The 18,553-nt window shown below is 42.5% G+C and overlaps 1 protein-coding gene across 4 annotated transcripts in view; it reads right to left on the bottom strand.

Moving 5' to 3' along the window:
• Positions 1 to 15,555, bottom strand: part of LOC140494656 (one cut domain family member 2-like) — a 110,130-nt gene extending 94,575 nt beyond the window's left edge. For all 4 annotated transcript variants that reach the window (XR_011964023.1, XM_072594082.1, XM_072594083.1 and 1 more), the window contains exon 1: positions 14,282 to 15,555. Coding sequence is in view for 3 of the 4 variants with exons in the window: in XM_072594082.1 (XP_072450183.1) it covers positions 14,282 to 15,317 (1,036 nt within the window). In the remaining variant the exon portion in view is untranslated. The remainder of the gene's footprint in view (positions 1 to 14,281) is intronic.
• Between the last annotated feature and the right edge of the window lie 2,998 nt (positions 15,556 to 18,553).

The raw sequence follows: 18,553 nt of genomic DNA, 5'->3' as shown, positions 1-18,553 counted from the left end.
AATTTGCTTTTATACAACAGCAGTATTGCAATGGTTTCTGAGAGAGTTAACTAGGTTTTAATGCAATTCTTATACAGCTCCATGCACATTCATGTATTGTGACCACGCCATAACATTTTTTTTGTATCAAACACAAGACACATAGAAAGAATGACATTTTGCAGTTTGTCAGAAGATAACATGGATGAAGGTAGTTTGATTTTCTTCTGTCTCATTGATCCTATTTATTAAATTTAGAACAAAAGGCAATGAATACTGAACTAATTTACCATAATGTTTCTTCCCTGGTTCAGAAGCAGAAAAACAGACAATAAAATTTCAAAGGATTAATAATTGATGCAATTATGCAACATCTCCCAAAAGCAGCCCCTTTCAGGTAGCTATGCATAAGCCAGTGATGTGTTTTCTTTCTGATAATTTTCTTTGTTGTATTCTAAGACATCAGTGTCAGTTTGGTTTAGTGCTAAGTATTTGTGTCACCTAATTAGAAAACCATGAATCTATGACCCAGTGCTAGAACTGAATAAACCATTTAGGTTGTCACATTCTCGCTGCCTCGTAGTCTGAGATATTGAAACAAAGGCTTCATTTGCCCATCCTGGTCAATATGACAAAATTTTCAAGGCAATATTTGAAGAAGAAAAATGGATTCTGGGGTTTTAGCTGGCATCCCTATCTCCACCAAGTCTACAAATGCATAATCTTATCTGTCATTTACCAGACTTTCCAAAGTGCAATTGGCTGTTGTATTTGTCTACAAAACAGATTTAGTTGTGCAGAGTTCAGTACTATTGATTCTTTTTATGGCAATTTTGTTTCTTTCTTGTAAAACATTGGCTGTGAGAATTCCTTTCACTGTATGCTCCTACTATTACTTATATCTTATTGCAGTTTTACTTAAAAATATGTGATGTGTTAAAACCTGAATATGGTTCTTCCAAAACTCATCTTACTTTGATCAAAGAAATTCAGTTGATCTTCACTGGCTATGTTGATCTTGGACTTGAGTGAATGTACTAGATCTAAACTACGAATAGATATAACATACATTATCTAACATAATTTTGCACAAAGTGCAAAATCCACCTGTCTACCTGAACTGCCTTTGTTACCAGTGTGATAATATTTCACACAATTTGAGCTAGATCTTTCATTTAGTGTGAAAAAAAGCCCATAATGTCTCATTTTCAATTTTCCATCAGAGACCTATTTGTTGAAACAAAGTAATGTAATTCTATTTTTGGTCAATTTTTTCAGAAGTTCACTGTTTTTAGAATTTGGACTTTGGAACAAAACTAAATTTTTAAAAATCAAACCAGGAAGTATATTTTTAAATATTCTTGTGCAAGTGGAGAATTAATTAGAACTGCTTCCACCAGCAAAATAACAACAAAAACTCCCTCTTCATGTGAAAGAAGCTCTCAGTTTACATTACAAATAAGAATTGGAAAGGTCGAATTTTGTGAGCAAGATTGAAGGAACAGTTCAAAGGATTAATTTCTCAGAGACTTTTGGGAAGAAGGAGAATGGAACAAGTTGAAATAGGTTTCAAAGTGACTCGTTGAGCCAGAGATTTAGTTACTGAAAATGGCTCTCTACTGGTGAAGCTGAAACAGTATAGAACAAGGGGGAACTCAGTCAGAGATGCTGAGGGTGATCAAGAGTTATTTAGTAAGAAATTTGTATTCAGATAAGATGAAAGATGATCAAAAATTAAGCATGAGAAAACATGAATGTTTTTAGGGATGCATAATTGGCTATTAGTCTGTAGACATAAGGAACAGTGCAATTGTTTGCAAATAATGGAATTGTCTGTAAATTATGGATTCAATAGGATGAAGAATGAAAATATTGATGTTCTGAATATTATCCATATCTCAATGTGTACAGTACAAAACTGTGCACCTGTTACACCAAAGCACACTGGAACTTCACTGTTAGGCAAATCCACCTTTAACAAGGTGCATTGTTGGTATTCTCACAGTCTTTGAAAATGATCCTTTACTTAATTAATAGAAAACACTAAAAGAACCATATTTTATAAATGTTACTGAATCTATATCAATGACTCTTGAAGAGTAGAGGATTGAGCAATGAACCCCAAATTTAATGTGGGACCTGTATGATAGCTGAGACTTATGAAGTTTTGATTCCATAGAGGGGACTGTCAGTTTTCAGTGTTTTATATATATTTATCAAATTTTTACTAAACCTGTTCCAAAATAAAATCCATTTTGGGGAAAGGTACTGTCTTTGGATAACCTGATGTGACCTGATAATAGAACCATTGCAGGTGGAAATAACCATGGAGATAGCATTCTGCATTAGGTCACATTTAATTCTAATTGCTGTTACTCTCCTTATGAATACAGTCAACAAGTTCTGTCCGGTAACTCATAAACCTGCCGATTTCTCAAACTTTTGATAATGTCACCGGTGTGTGGTTTTCTCAGAAGCTATAATGCCCTCTCTTCCATTATATGATTGCTTGCTTTTCCAATTCCTATAAATTTTTGCATCTCCCCACCCCACCAACACACACGAAGAGATTAACTCCTCACTTCAGTACTATTACATGCATTCAGGTATTCCCTGACAGCAAGTCAAAGTGACATCTTTATTTGCTCTCAAGAACACGTTAACACTGATATGGCCACATTTGGTCCCTAATTAACTTTGTGTTTTGCCTTCTTCCTTAACCCCAGCAGTGCCAATTAATTTGAGAACCCATATATGGAAAGGTTACTTGACTGCAGGGATGGCACACCCAGGCTTGATTCTATGTTGATTTGACAGCTAGACATGCACATTTCAGGAAGAGGAACTGAACTTATGAGCTCTGGGTAATGTTTCCCTGGCTCACTAAGGGGTAATGAGACAATTGCAAAGTGTGCATTGGTCCCTCCTAACGAACTAAAAATCGAGAACAGATCAGGCCTTCTGCTTTATAATTATAGATCATTATTAGCCTGGGTTGTTTGGTTATATAAACTGTATTGGGATCCCGAGATTATTGCATTATCCTTGGTCCAAAGTAATCTCTTTCATCTAAAATATGATCAATAGGATCAATGTGAGCTCTTCTCTATAATTCGGAAGGGATAAACCATTCAGCCCTCTTCTAAAAGAAGCAAGTCTTTATCATCATTACGTTCCTCAAAAGGGAAAGCTTCCACTCTGCTGCAATAAACCTAACCTGAAATAGTCTCCATCAACCTTTTATATTCTTATAAAGTAGCATATGAAAGGCATAGGCAAGGGTGTGCCACATTCCTGACTTCCAGGAGAGAAAGACATTTCCCAACCTACCCCTGGCTGGAGATATTAATGACTTGTTCCTTCGTGTGATGAGGCTTCAGTTTGAGAGATCTTAGACGGGAAACCTAATTTTCCAGGTTCAACAAGCGAGTCGTCCACGGCTTTCGGGCTAACAGCTAACGATGAAAATCTTGACAACTTCAAGGGAGAAACAATATCCAGACTGGAGGCTTTGAGAGATCTCGGGGTTAGAACTAGCCAATCCTTCAACCGGAAAAGGATCAAACTGAGACCAACTTTCATCCTGCTTAAGCCAAACTATATCTGAAAGACTATGCAAAGATACAGACGAAGGTGAAGAAATTCAGCGGCAAGTAATAACGAGCAAAAGCAGAGTTAAAGTTCAATGCAATTTTTTAAAAAAGGCACAATTGACAAAACAGCGCATTCTAAAGTACGCTTGCTATTTTCTAATGCAGTTGATATTTTACATTTGATGATATTTTGTACCAGTTACTATATAGTTTGTCACCAAATAGTGAGTTCATCTACATTCATTCACGCGTACTAAAACAGGCGCTGGAAAAGCATTGAGTCCAGTATGTTGGTGGTTCGCAAGAAGGTGGTTAAGTAGCGTATATTGGTAAACAGTTACTTGACAATTTGGGTTCTTATTTACAGTGAAATAAGATGGATGACGAGATTTGTTAGAATGCTGCTTAACGTTGGCCTGGGTTAAAGCCAGCCAACTGAGAGCGATTTTAAAACATCTTTCTGGTCCTCTGTAATGAATGCTGAAGGCCTAAGTGAAATGAGTCTGTATACATTCTGTGTAGGTTGCAGTGGAGAGCATCAGGCCGCCTTGGAATGTATCCCGAATTGCGCTAATTTGATAGTCCTGCCAAGTTGGAACGCCAAGAGGGGACGCGGAGTGTCAGTGCGGTGCAGCAGGGGGAGCTGTTGTGACACGGAGACAGCAATACCGAACGGTACCAGGGAGAGGGATACTTACTGAACAATGAATCTGAAAATGCCTGGTACCACTTCAAGGGGCAAACATGCCATTCCCGGCACTGTCATTTACAATTCGTCTTTTAAAAAAAATGCTTCTTCAAGAATGAATAATTAATTTATCAACATTACTCACTTTTCACTATCGAATCCTTTTTAAATATGTAACATCTGTGACTTTCTGATTGTTTTAAAACGACCGAGACGTCTAACTTTTACAATTTGTTTACCAATTTGAGTAGCAATTGCTGTGGAATATGTAAAGGTGGGTTAAGTTAAACATACGGGAAATTGATTTTGAATTCACGCCGTATTCCCATAACAATGTCATTGGGAATGAAACGGAACAGGAGCAGTGTAAAACCCTTACACGAATAATGCCATTTCTGGCTGATAACATTAAAATCACTAAAACAGATTTAGTCGAAACAAAAAACCCAATGGCTATAAAAAATATCGAAATTATTTCGGAGTTTCTTCAGTAATTCAAGTCATACGTGGCCCTAAGAAAATAGTGTTTTTATTTGATATGTCAACTTATTTCTGGACGAAGGAATGAAATCGAATCTTGGCGAATTATTGCTGTTCCTGAGCAAGGATTTCACAACACATTCGCTGACGACATTCACAATCTCACTCCGAAAGGTTCAGGAAATAAATAAATAAATAAAGGCTAATGAAAGCTCAAACACGTTCGCTGCGATTTCCCCTTTTTATTTGGTTGGAACGTCCAAAGAAAGGATCGAACGAGATTAACCTTCTAAAACCAAACGCGTAGTTTTGGGACATCGGTGAATTTTAACGAGAAGCGACGACAGAAATTATAGAGTGAGATATTTGTTAGGAGCGCCTGTTGCAGCTTTAAAATGTGACCGAGATTTAACTGTGAAGCAGTTCGATCTGAACAGTCTGTCCATGTCTTCACTGAATGCAGAAATAGAAATACATATTATACCTCAAAATATTACCGGCAACAGCGAAAGATTCGCCCAGAATTGTGTTTGATGTTTAGTCAATTATAGTTTTGAGGTAAATTTTGGACAGATTTCCTAAAGAGAGATGACGCCCCATCTCTAAACAAATTGGGGTCAAATCGGTTTGCCCACTAACCCCAAACCCACCCCCCCCCCCCCCCACCCCCTTCCCCACCCTTCACTTGTCCCTCTCACCATCTGGAAATACACTAACACGTTATTGTTTTTTTTAAAACATAAAATTGTGAAATTCGAACGCCAAATTCAACTCAACACTACGTTGCAATTCTTAAAATCATATACGTCCCTCTAAAAAAGCTACCCAATAAATCAATTTTCACAGAACAACGAGTCCAAAGAAGGAGATGAAGGTTTCTCTCTGTCGTTCAGGGCAAAAAAAAGATGGAACCTTTTTTTCCTGAAGTCTGTCTGACTTTGAAAACAATGTCAGTTCTCTGCATCCAATCGCCCATTTGTCCAGCTTCGAGACAAGGAAATTGATTGAAGTAAAACTGAACACGAACATGCAACTCTGATATCTGCACAATGGGGGTATTTTTCGAATGTTTAACCACAGACAGGTCCACAAACCAAAACACGCGGAAGTGGCATCAACCCTTGGGTTGGGGTTGGGAGTGGGGGGGGGGGGGGGGTGGGTGGTGGGGGTGTTAATTACAAATCGATTGCCAGCGTAATGTTCCCCTTTCTAACTACAGTAATTGGTCACTGCTTTCTGGAATTTCAGGTTGTGTCTCCCAGCTGATGAACACAGTCTGTTGGAGTATTAAATATCTCATCTGAAGGTGCAGCAGGAGAGTCAACCAACCAACCATTTCGATGAAACCTGTAAGATCGTTTCGTTGCTGCAAAGATGCCAGTCGTTTTCTGTGCTGGCGAATTTTACATTTGTAATAATTACTGTCCTACTGTCCCTGTGTGAACGGCGCATGTGAACTGAGTGCAGTCCAGAGAGTTGGAGATCGAGGCATAGCTATGCTTTCTCACTCGCAGCAATCTGGGTTTTGGAAAATTAAAAAATGAAAAGATAGTCAAGGCACGCACAGACCGGGCCGCTTAATGGAGACAATTCCTTTACACGAGACATTTAGTCAGGCTCTAATTGATTGCCAGTGGATTTCAATCAAGTGTTTCCTAACCTAGACGATATGATAAATGGTGTCCCAGTTAACCGGTTTAACTCTTGCCTCTGGAAGGGGGCGTTTGAGAAGTCTAACGTGCATAAAAGCGTCGAGACTGCTATTAAATTCCCCGTGTAAACAGGGACAATTCAGATGTCTTGTTTCTTTAACAAAATGTTAAAATTTTTGGCATGTTGTTGTGAACAATAGTAGGGATTGCTGAAAACCACGCTCGGAGTATACTCTCCAGCATCAGAAGCTACTCATTCAGCGAAACACCATTTTGTTGCAGGTGCCATTTTTCAAACAATCGCCTTATTTTGATGTGTAGGAATGGAAGGATTCTGCTGTGATTTGAATGGATTAGGTAATCCTTGCTGCTACAGCAACAAGACATTCACTAATGATGCTTAACCTGATCATCTCTGAATAATGTCAGAAAATTTAATATCAATACTTTGTGGGCTGTTTGGGGAGCATTCTGTGGGATTGCGGGGTCACAATATTATTTCAGGAAATTCGAAATCTAGCCGTGAGTGTCGTTCCATAAAATTGTTCATTTTTTTTAAAACAAAGGAAATCTCGTCTCATTGTCTTTACGTGCTCGACCACAAAGCTTCATATCTGAAAGCCTGACTCTGTATTTCGGACGGTTGGGCAGGTGCACTGAGCAGAAAGCGGCTTCTACCTCAGACAGGTTTAAAGGCTGTGAGCTTTGTAGGAGCAGCGGGGACAATAACTTATCTACATACACTTTCTGATTAATGTTGATATTTTCAAGGCGGATCGAAGCCTTGGTTGCAATTGTGATCTTGAAAAATGCTGTCCTCAGTGTTTCAACTCAGACATGGGGCAAAAGTTATGATCATGGTTCATGGTTTTTGCGTTTACATTTCCTTTACCTTTGTACAGGCAGTCGGGAGTGGGGTGCTGGAAAAGCACAGCAGGTCAGGCAGCATCCGAGGAACAGGAGACTCGACGGTTCAGATCCATTCATCAGGAATTCCTGCTCCTCGGATACTGCTTTACCTGCTGTGCTTTTCCAGCACCACGCTCTTGGACTCTGATCGCCAGCATCTGCAATCCTCACTTCCTTCTACAGAGGCCAGAAGGGCTTTGTACATCAAATAAAAAGGCGGGATTCTCACCCAAGAGGCCGCTTAACGCCGTTAAAACCGAATGAAGCTGCCTAATGCTGATATGACGGAGTCTGAGATCCAAACAGCAATGCGGTTAAGATGCATTTTAACGGCGGAAATCACCCCCCACTCACTTACATCAGGGTTTGCCAGTGGACAGGGATGATTGGCCAATTCAGAGCGCTGTGATGGTTTATTTTTGCCACAGTCCTTTCCTTATAACTGTGACCCACCGGTCTCTCACATCGCCCCACTTCAGATATATCTGAGATTTTCACTTTACCTTGGCTGCTACAACAAAGGAGACCCTCCCGGGCAATGCTAATGATGTGATCTTTGATCGGATTTGAACACCTTCACACGGCTTTCTCCGTTCTGCTTAACAAAACCGGGTTTGGTGCCTATTGCGCGTCCATGTAAAACACCCGCTTTCCCAGCTGTTGGAATTTGCTGGAAACACATTTGTTTTTAATCACAAAGCCAGTTAAATCTTGTTTCTTTCGCGTTCCTATTTATAATGCCGGTTATGAATAACGTTGCGATCTTTTGACAATATTCCATTGTTGTTGTTGGAATGACAACATAAAACCTTCAGGTCATACATAAATGGATTTGTTGCCATAAAATCTGCTGTTATCAGCGTTCCAGTTTAGCCTTGTGTTACCCCGATACTATTATGTTTTAAACTATGGTTTAAATACAACACCCGATTTTCCACGCCAAATTTATTTCTATTTGTGAAAACTGTGTTCAATACCAACTCCATATTTTGAACTGTGCTCGAACGGTGCGCGTTAAAGTCACAGTTAAATGATCTAACATGGTAACGAGCCTAGTTAAGTTGTAGGATTGTCAAATCACGCGGTTGCTCTGTAAATGATTAATTATTTGAGTGTTATTAGCAACAGTATTATAATCTAGCCACCTCCCCAATAACCTAATCGCGGACTAATGTCCCCAGCCTCCCTGCTGCTACAAATAAAGAACAATCTTCATTAAAGTGACCTCTCGCCGTAAAATGGTTTCGCTTCTGTCTTTCATTTCTCCAGGGGTTTTTTTTTGCAAAAATAAACAACGAATTGCTGTTTGTTCAAGAAAGATCAGAACTGGTGGCCACCATATTCAACAGAGTCTGGGTGGAAAACAGCAAGAGGCAGACTGTGTGTGTGTGTGTGTGTGTGTGTGTGTACACGCCTGTCTCGCTTTCTTTCTTTCTCTCACCCCCTGTAGTGCACAGAACCCCTTCTGAAATGGTCATTTTTATCTTTCCTTTTTTTGTTACTCTTTAACTTTCGTTCGGGACCAGCCCGATTTCCACCAGACTCCCTCCGAATTCAACAACGAAATAAAAGCGAGATAACAAGAATTGGAAGCAGCGACCTTTGAAACAAATTCCAAGGCTCCCTCAGCAGCCGCCTGATAAGAGGCGAGCGAACCTCACATTCATTTATTCAAAATTTCAATACGGTTCCCTTCAACCGAGCAACATCCAACAACCCTCCCACCCAGGGCCTGGTCAGAATTCGCTCTGTTTTTGTTTGGTTTTACCAGAAGCAGCTCAATGTAATTGTATCATTGCAATACTGAACGGTATCCAGCGGAAGAAACACGAATAATTGACCAGGCAGCCCGCGAAACATTAAGCAGTGCCTAAAATGTAAAAGAATATCATTGCAGCTAACTCAAAATTAGAAAGTAATTCACAATGTGTGGCAGATCAAATGCAAAATAGGCGTTACTTAGAGACATGCAAATTCCTTTATGTATATAGTTTTAAAGATCAGGCCTGCCGCTTTATGGTTTTTATGCTTTCCGAAAGAAATCCCCGGATTTTGGATGTGTTTTAGCTCATCTACCGGATTTTGGATGTGTTTTAGCCCACTCTATCACCCTATCCTTTTACAGCTAAGTTGCCCAAAACACATTGATTTTCCTCTGTTTAAACACTGCTGAAACTTAATCAATTGTAAGAGAGGAATCAAACAAAAATCTTAATTTTTTGCTGATCTTTTCTTACTCAAAGCTTTGTTGAGACAACCGTAACTCAGTTGGGACGCTTTGGCCCTTTGGCGGAACTATCCATCTGGCAGCTTCTGTGAAAAGGCTTCACGACCCGTTTTCTCAAGGTGTCGTGTGGCCTATTCTCAGTTTAACTAAGGGTGTGATTTCCGGCAGCACTTCAGCTGGCCGTCTTATTCCGGCATTCCCTGTACCATGCACACCAAAGACTAAAACACACACACAGGAAAACACAAACTAACACACACAGATCAACACACAGACACACAGTCTAACACACAGCACACAATCAAACACACATATAGTCTAATCCACACAGGCGATCAGAGACTCAGAGTAACACACACAATAACTCACACAGATTAACCCACACAGGCTAACCAACACAGGCTAACACAGACTAACACACACACACAGAGACTAACAGACAGAGAAAAACACAAACTAACACACAGATGAATACAGAGACACAGTCTAACACACACACCACACAGACAACCACACATATAGTCTAATCCACACAGGCGATCAGAGACTCAGAGTAACACACACACAATAACTCACACAGACTAACCCACACAGGCTAACACAAACACACTCAATAACTCACACAGAGTAACCCACACAGGCTAACACAGATTAACACACACAATAACTCACACAGACTAACCCACACAGGCTAACACAGACGAACACACACAGACTACTAACCCACACAGACTAACACAGACAAACACACACAATAACTCACACAGACTAACCCACACAGACTAACACAAACGCATACACACACGCACTAACACAGACACAGGCTAATACACACAGAATCTCCAAAAACCGTGCGGGGAGCATGTGTCGATTTGGCTATAAAAGTTAAGGAGCTGCAGCTAGGAGCAGGTTTGATTCCGTTAATTGGAACAATAGGGATGTGTGGGAGAGAAGACTTCACTGCACTGGTTACCGATCGCTCTCAGGGAAAGGCTCAGTCGCGGAGATTGCAAAGCACAGGCTTTTGATCACATTCGCGAATAGAATGTGTCTCCCAGTAGCATTGGCAGGTCTGCTGTGTGATCAATATTGACTGGGTTCGAATTGCACACAACCAGCTCTCTCTGCTCACTCACTCTCTCCCACCCCCGCCTCCCCTTCCTCTTTCTCTCACTGCCGCAATCCTGTCATGAAACACATGGCGTTCCCCATGTTCCCCTAACGAAACACTTTATTTTTAACACCCAAATCGTCCTAAACTATGCAATGTTAATCGATAATTTCGAATTAAAAAGATAGCTCATTATTTCGGTGTGGTACGCGATGAGGCAGTATGGACTGAGTGCATGTGTATCTGATTTATTTAGTATGTACCTATCTGATAAATAATAGATGCATCTTTTTATGAAAGATTTACAGACTTGCACATTTGTCAAGGGTGCATTTAATTTAAGACAAATTATCTGGGAGAGATTGGGCAAGAGCAAATGTAAGAATTATGATCTGCAATATGTACACACAGGACTGAACATGGTGTAACCTTTGTATAGGATGCCACGTCTGGATCGAGTCGATCGGGACGTGACTTTTTTTGTAGGCATTCCGTGAGTCCAACAACACCAAACATGACGAGAGAAAATAAATCTTTAAACAACCCTTAAAGGAAGGCTCCAAACGACACACATACTGCCAAAAACAAAACCCTCAGATATCTTGCTGTGCTTGTTTTTAAATAATCTGCTCGCCAGTCATGCAGGCAAGATAGTTCCAGGCGCAGATATGGCGTTAGAATCACTTTCAACAATTGATCCTTAATCCACAATCCACAGACACAGGAGAAGAAAGTGGATTGAAAAGGGTTAGATCCGAATGCAAACGCCAGTTCAACGGCCAGCAGTTATGTTTATTGATCGCACATTTACCAGTACAATTCACATCAGCTTCATTCAAACAGCAGCATCAGTTGCTTTGTGATATACCCTGCCAGTGAGACCTGTACAACCTGTAGGGATGGGAGGGTCAGTAATCGGGCAGGTGAAAATGTGGTCCATCACCTAACATCTCATACAAGACGTTAAAAAAATTGAAGCTTTTCTGAATGCATCTTTAATACCATTAGAGCTGTCTCCCCACACTATATTAGAACGCCATTTGGAGGGTTACCCCTCTCTGCAAACTACTATTTTAAATCTCTGCATTGTGTTATCCATCAGATTTGATGTGTGGCTGTATGTTGTTAATGAAGGTAACATATTTTCAATGGTGCAATCTGAGCCAACTATGTAGCAAATGATTATGCTGCTCGTCCATCACTGTGAACTGATCTACACTCACTGCAATGGGTAGGTTTTATGTTCTCTGGGTATGTAACATATTGCATTCATGTTACCTCAAATACCAGAAATCTGAACTATGGGAGAAATACTAAAGTACTGAGCAATGATGGCAATTACAATCTTTCTAATACAAGTGGACCGTTAAAGACACTTGTATTATTATTGAACAGACCAGATTCAAGTTCACGTGAGGAGAACATGTCGGTCATTTCAAACCACTTTCTGACATTACTGGAATTGAACCAGCGACGGTTTCTCACGTAACATCTTCTTTTCCTTTACAACCCGAATGAAATCGCGGTGCTAAACGCATCGATCCCACTGCTAAGGTGTCCCAATCGTTGCTGTCAAACATGCAAATCGCGGTGATATCTGTAACATCTGAAAAGACTCCAGTACGTTCACTTGTGATTTTTCTTTCCTGCAACCTCACCCTATACAGCATTATCTGGCAGTGTACTGCCGTTTCAAAATATTTGAACAACCCTAAAAATCGATTTCTTTGACTGTGATGAATTCCGAATTGTAATTCGAAGCTATTGATTTTGTGGTTTCAAATGCGAACAATTCTGTCTCCCTTACTCCTAATAAAGAATCCTGGCTGTTTCGCCTTTTCATATTTATATCTCAATCGCACTAATGCGACATTGCGCCGGCATTTCCAAACCTCCATTGTCATCAGAAATTATTCTATGACAAGGAATAAGTTCAACAAAACCCCTCAAAATTTGTAAATTTCAAAGACCTTGCACTTGTCTAGATCCTTGTGCTGACATTGTGATAACAAAGAAACTTGAAGCTAAAATGCCCAGAAAGAAAAATGTTACATTACAACACCGTCCAGAATTGAAGATACACTGCACCACAAATGTGAGTGTAGTGGTCAGGCAGGATTATGGTGCTGGGATTTATTGCCATTTAATGGAGGTCTCAAAATGTTGTATTGGGCCGGCCAAGTTCCACCAGTGCTGCACTAGCCAATAATCACAATCTTTAATGTTATATTATTTTAGATAAAATATAACATTAAACATTTCACCGAGATAGATTATACATTGCCAAAAACTTCATTTAAAATGTTTCCAACTCATTCCTCTCCGTGTTACTAAATCTAAGAGCACTTGTCTCTATTGCGCTAATTTGTCCCAACTCTCCCATACTACATTTTGGAACAGAAATAAAACACAAACGCTCGATTGAGTTTAACAACAGAGACACTTAAAAAGCCAATTCAGGATAGTTTAAATCTTTATTTATCAGACTCTTGTAAAACCAATGCAATCTGCATTACATTAACTGCTTTTCAATAGCGCATTGACTGTAACTAAAAGATGCCCCGATTCGCACCTAATTAAAGGGCAGGTAAATTGTGGGACACGTGGCATCGCGTGGATGCTACACCTGAGGACGGTTACGTCCTGAAGATGCTCTGTGCCTTTCCGTTACAAGAAGACGCGTCGGCGAGGGTCCCAGAGATGGTGGGTGCACCAGCACATTATCAAACCATCACGCTAGGTGGCCCACAACTCATTTTAAAAACCCATTAAAACATGCACGCCAGACAGTTACAGAAATGAATAGTGCACGGTACAAATACTATCGAATGGAAATGAGATTTTGCGTATAAATGTACAGACTTGCTACCCATCAATGAGATGTACCTCAGTTCAATTCACATCTGTAGTGCTATTCAGCCAGCAAAATATAATGTCACCACTATTTTCAAAAGGAAACGACGCGTGGAATAATGGACATAATCCCTTTTCTTCAATATGAATAATCTAGTTGGCTGGAAAGAAATTTGCTGTTTGCTCATCAATGCAATTATCTAACCAACAGAACAAGCTAACACCCCCCTCCCCTCCCCTCCCCAGTGTATTGAAGAGAATAGGAGATTGACGATAGATTGTTTTGTGTGTGCGTGTGAGGCAGCAGTTATGTTTTTGACCAGGTAGCGGGTCATTCACCTACATTAGGTGAATCCGTTTCTGTCCCAGAATAACTAATGCCGTATTTACATAAAATAAACCTGAGGAAGTGAAAACGACATTATTGGGAAAACCCTGAAGATCCTGTCAGAAAACAAGGAGTGTGAGCGGAATAGAGAACACTGTGAAATCTCCGTGTGCGTGAATGTCATGCACACACACACACACAATGTCAAACACCGAGACAAAGAAATACAAAGCGATAAATAAAAGCATGGGAAATATTACTGTACAAAGATGGTGAAGCATCCTTTGAGTAATTGTTTTCGGTTTAAATGAAGGGAAATGATTCAGCAACCCGCCCGAAGTTTTCAGAATCTGTTGTGGTTAAGTTTGCATTGTGGATAGATTTGCACATTATATATAAATAAGATAAAGCGTCGAGTTAAAAGCAAAACACACGGAATCTCTGTGCATTCTCCGTCCTACCTGCAAGCCTTAGGGCTGACATTCTTTGGAATTCCGGCTCCTGAAGCCACTTCCACATCCTCCTGAAGGTCTCGCGGCCGGATTTGAGCTTACTCCAGGGTTTGGGGTTCCTCAGCAGGTCTGAGAGGGTCCCCTGTGACCTGCACAGGATGCGCTGGGCGAAGATGGCCTGCGGAATGCTGTAGCGTTTCAGCTCGGCGGTGATCCTCTGGGCCACCTCCTTGGTGTTGATCTCCTCGACCTGGTTGGAGCCGCCGCTTTGCGAGGCGGACACCGACGCCTGGCGGTCTCGCTCGGAGGAGAGCAGGGAGCCGTTGGCCTGGCCGTGATGGTGACCGTGATGGTGTATGCCGTTGAGGTGGGCCATCATGCCGGCTCCGGGAGCCGCCAGTCCCCGGGCGAGGTGCTCTTCTCCCCGGGAGAGCATGGCAGCGTGCGACTCGAAGCCGCTGGGCGACAGGATCTTCTCGTTAGCCATGTGCCCGCCGTAAGGGGTGAGGGGTTGCTGAGAGTTGTGCAAAGTGCCCAGTCCGTTGGAGAGAGGGGACAGCGGCTGCCCCATGCTAGCCATGTCCTTGTGGTAAGGGCTGTAGAGATTGCCCATGGAAGGTAAGCCCCTCTCGTCCCTCATGAGGGTGAAGCTGCCGCTGACGTTGCCGGGCAGTCTTTGGTGCGGGGGGTGGTGGTGATGGTGGTGGTGGTGGTGGTGAGGGTGAGGGTGGTGGAATTTCTCCGACACGGTGGAGATGGGCGGCAGGTGCTGCAGTGGGGTCAGCGTGGTGTAGGTGCTGCTCAGGCTCATCCCGGGCGGACTCTCACACGACATGCTCATCGCCGGGTGCAGGGGTCCTGCCAGGCTCGGATCCGGCCGGTACTCTCCGCCTTCCAGGATCGAAGCCATGCTGGAGACCATGGCGGGCCGGCCGTGAGGCGCCAGGCTCCGGTGAGACGCCTGGCGATTGTGGGAACTGTTCATCAGGTCGCTGGCTTGGCTGACGCCGTGGATATTCCCGAGGTTTTCCATTGTAAGCTCCATTGCGCTGGGTTGGGGAGAGAGAGAGGTGAGGAAGAAAAGGAGGCATCAATGCCTAGCCATCCGCTCGGTCGAGCTCTGCCTGTGTGTGTGTGTGTGTGTGTGTGGGTGGGTGGGTGTGTGGATGTGTGTGTGTGTGTGGGTGGGTGTGTGGGAGGGGATTGGGGGGGGGGAATGGGGCTATCAGTGCTGCTGCTGCTGCTGTCTCTCGGATCGTTTATGTGTCTGTGTGTGTGTGTCTGTCTCTCTCTCCCTGACTGATGCGCTGCTCCCTGGGCTGCAGGTTTAACCGCTTTTGCAGACTGGGGCAGAGACAGAGGAAGCCAGAGTCTCAATGCGCACTCTCACATCCGTCTTTGACGTCAGCACTCCCACATCTCATTACTGAATTTCCGGAGGGGTGGCGGGGGGCTGTTTCTTTCCACCCTCCCTTCCCCTTTCCCCCTGTCGCTCCTGCCTTCCCCTTTTCCAAAAGCAGGAAAGTTTCAGATCAAACGGTGCGTGAGTGCAATTAGCCACTGAATGAGCCAAGATACAATTGCAACCTCTGACTTCAGCGCTGTCGGTTCAGCTTCTCATCCAGACCCCAACCCAGGCAGCTCGCTCCGGGCTGCTCGCTCACTGACAGGGCTCTCGTTCACTGCAGATAAGGAAGGTGTCACCTACAACAACCACAGCTCGAAACCTCTGGGTCAGACACGGCCCCAGAGGCCCATCTTAAAACCAGGAGGATCATTTTGTTCACTGAATCGTTTGCTTCAATGTTTTAGGCAGTACACGCGTATTGGTCACGCTCAATAGTCGTTGTCTGGGCAATTATATCCCGTATTTTATAATGGGTAGACCTCTCGGGATCCAGCATCACTGGATCGCAGAGTCATATAATGTTTATAAAGGGGTAGGAGGAGGCCATTTAGCCCATCAGATCTGCGACCGCCACTCCCCCATTTTCCAGGGTCAAGCCTTTGAAGATTGTGTCAGTTGACTTTTTTTTGATATGGAACAAGTTTGACACTTGCATCAATATTTCCGTTCATTACATACATTACAGTATTTTGAAGTGTTCCGCCAGTGTAAACTTCAGAGCGACACTTTTTGATTTGCGGGAGACACACCGGTAGGCCTGACTGTCTCACTTGAACGAGGTAAACACGTTTTACAATAAAACAACTGTGGATGCTGTAAATCTGAAACAATAAAAAACAAAACCCAGAAAATTGCTGGAGAAACACAGCAGGTCCGGCAGCATTTTTGGAGAGAAATCAGGGTTAACGTTTGGAGTCCATTTGACATTTCTTCAGAACACAGTTTACAAACTGCCCTATGTTGGGGTTGGTTGACCATCATTTCAGCGTTTGCACTTCCCTGAAATCTTCAGCTGAGAGATAACCAGTGCGGTGACTAAGTGTACACAGGTCACTATCTGAAGACGCCTCGATTGTTTGTCAACACTCGGGACTTATTGTCTGAAACCCTGCCGCTGTCCTGAACAATAGGTCCAATATGGAGCATGGACAGCTGCCCCAGAAATGCACACACCATACACACACTCGAAATTGTCATCGAATTCGACATGCCCTAACAGCGCTGGGAAACACTTCCAAAGCCCAAGTTGTCAGCTGCACTGGAGCAGTTCTGTTGAGAAGAGGTTGCGCCATTTACACTCGGCGGGTCTTCAGTTTCTCCCGAGGACGCATGTGACAGAAGTCACACGGATACAAACGCTGTGATAAATTCAGTTCTGTCTGAACTCGGGAGGAAGTCAACATGGCGCTGAATTTGGAGCCGGGTTTGAAGGGGTAAGGGGCAGCATTTATGTGTGTGTGCCTGCACGCTCCCTTTATTGTCAATTCAACCGGAAATGTCGCTTTCTCCATGAGAACCTGATCACTTTGACCGAATGATGTCTTCTAGCTTAAAGTGGCATTCGTAAACGCCGAATGATGAAACTCTCCGGGGCTGGTAGATTCCGACCTGTGGTTGGGGTGGTGGGGGCGGGGGGGGGGGGGGGGGGGGGGGAGGTGAAAGCCTTTGGGGACTCAAAGCAGTAACCAGTGGTAACAACATGAAAGTGTTGCATTAAGGGACTTGCAGAGGATTTGCACCATAAAGATGTACAAAGACCCAGCTGAGAGCGCTTTGATCTGGAATATACTGAGGTCGAAGATTTTGAAAAAAAACCTTCACAAATCGAGCTGTGATATACTAAAAATCGCAGCCAGTAAATTCGGAGGCCGCATATTTTCATAGCAACAATGTTCCCCTGGACCACACTTCACAACATACAGCAGGTTAAAATAACCGAGAATAATCTCGCCAGCACTCGGGGCTCGAATATTCTGAATGGCCTGTCGGCAGTTCCTACAATTCACCAGTTTCTCTTCGGAGTCCCATGTCACAGTCACCCACAATCCCCATAACATCAAAAACAAAGTTTGCAGAAAGTTTGATGCTGCTGGGGTTTGTGCTTGAAAGATGAGGGTTTAATGGTTACAGACTGCAGTGTCAACGCTTTGTTTTCCTGATCTAAAGGACTGACAACTTTACAACTGAGAGAGATGCAGCGGGTCAGGCTGCAGCTCTTGTCCACCTGTACCTTTACCTTTCCTACTAACCTGGCTCGCTTCAGCTTCCGGATGTGCTGACTCTAAAATACATGAGCTCAATTGCAACTTGTTCATTTCTCTTAAACCAACAACATAGTACGATTATTACCAGGGCCATATGACGGTTTATTTCACAAAATCCTTGATCATTTCCAACACCACTGACTGCTACATCGTCACAATAAGTGTTCGATTAAGTACAAATTCAGGATAATGCTGATTATCTGGGAAGAGTATTATTGTGGTTGTTTACTTGTGATGACAGGTAAAGCGGATAGTCCCTTTCTGCCACTTGATTCAGTGAAGAGCCAGTTTATTTCCTCGACTCTCCTTTTGTAATTAACAAAAAATAATTTAGCAAGTCGAATGTTCGCGTCATTCTAACAGGGATCTGCAACACCTCATTGCTTCGTCCAAATCGATAAACTATCATTAACCAAAGCGCAGCTAAATGTGCTGAAAATCTGGAAGGGAAAGGATTTTTGTTTTTATTTTTTAAAATGGTCATTTCCCAATATTGCAGCAAGTTGGGAAAACTGAATTCGAAATGGTGGTGTAACTTTTTAACATTTACTTCACATTACGTGTCTCTGGTTCACATGGTGGGTTGCATTAATATGATTAGACGAGTGA

Source organism: Chiloscyllium punctatum, chromosome 24 (genome assembly GCF_047496795.1).
Source record: "Chiloscyllium punctatum isolate Juve2018m chromosome 24, sChiPun1.3, whole genome shotgun sequence".
In the NCBI taxonomy this organism is placed as follows: Eukaryota; Metazoa; Chordata; class Chondrichthyes; order Orectolobiformes; family Hemiscylliidae; genus Chiloscyllium; species Chiloscyllium punctatum.
This window is presented reverse-complemented; position numbering and strand designations above follow the sequence as displayed.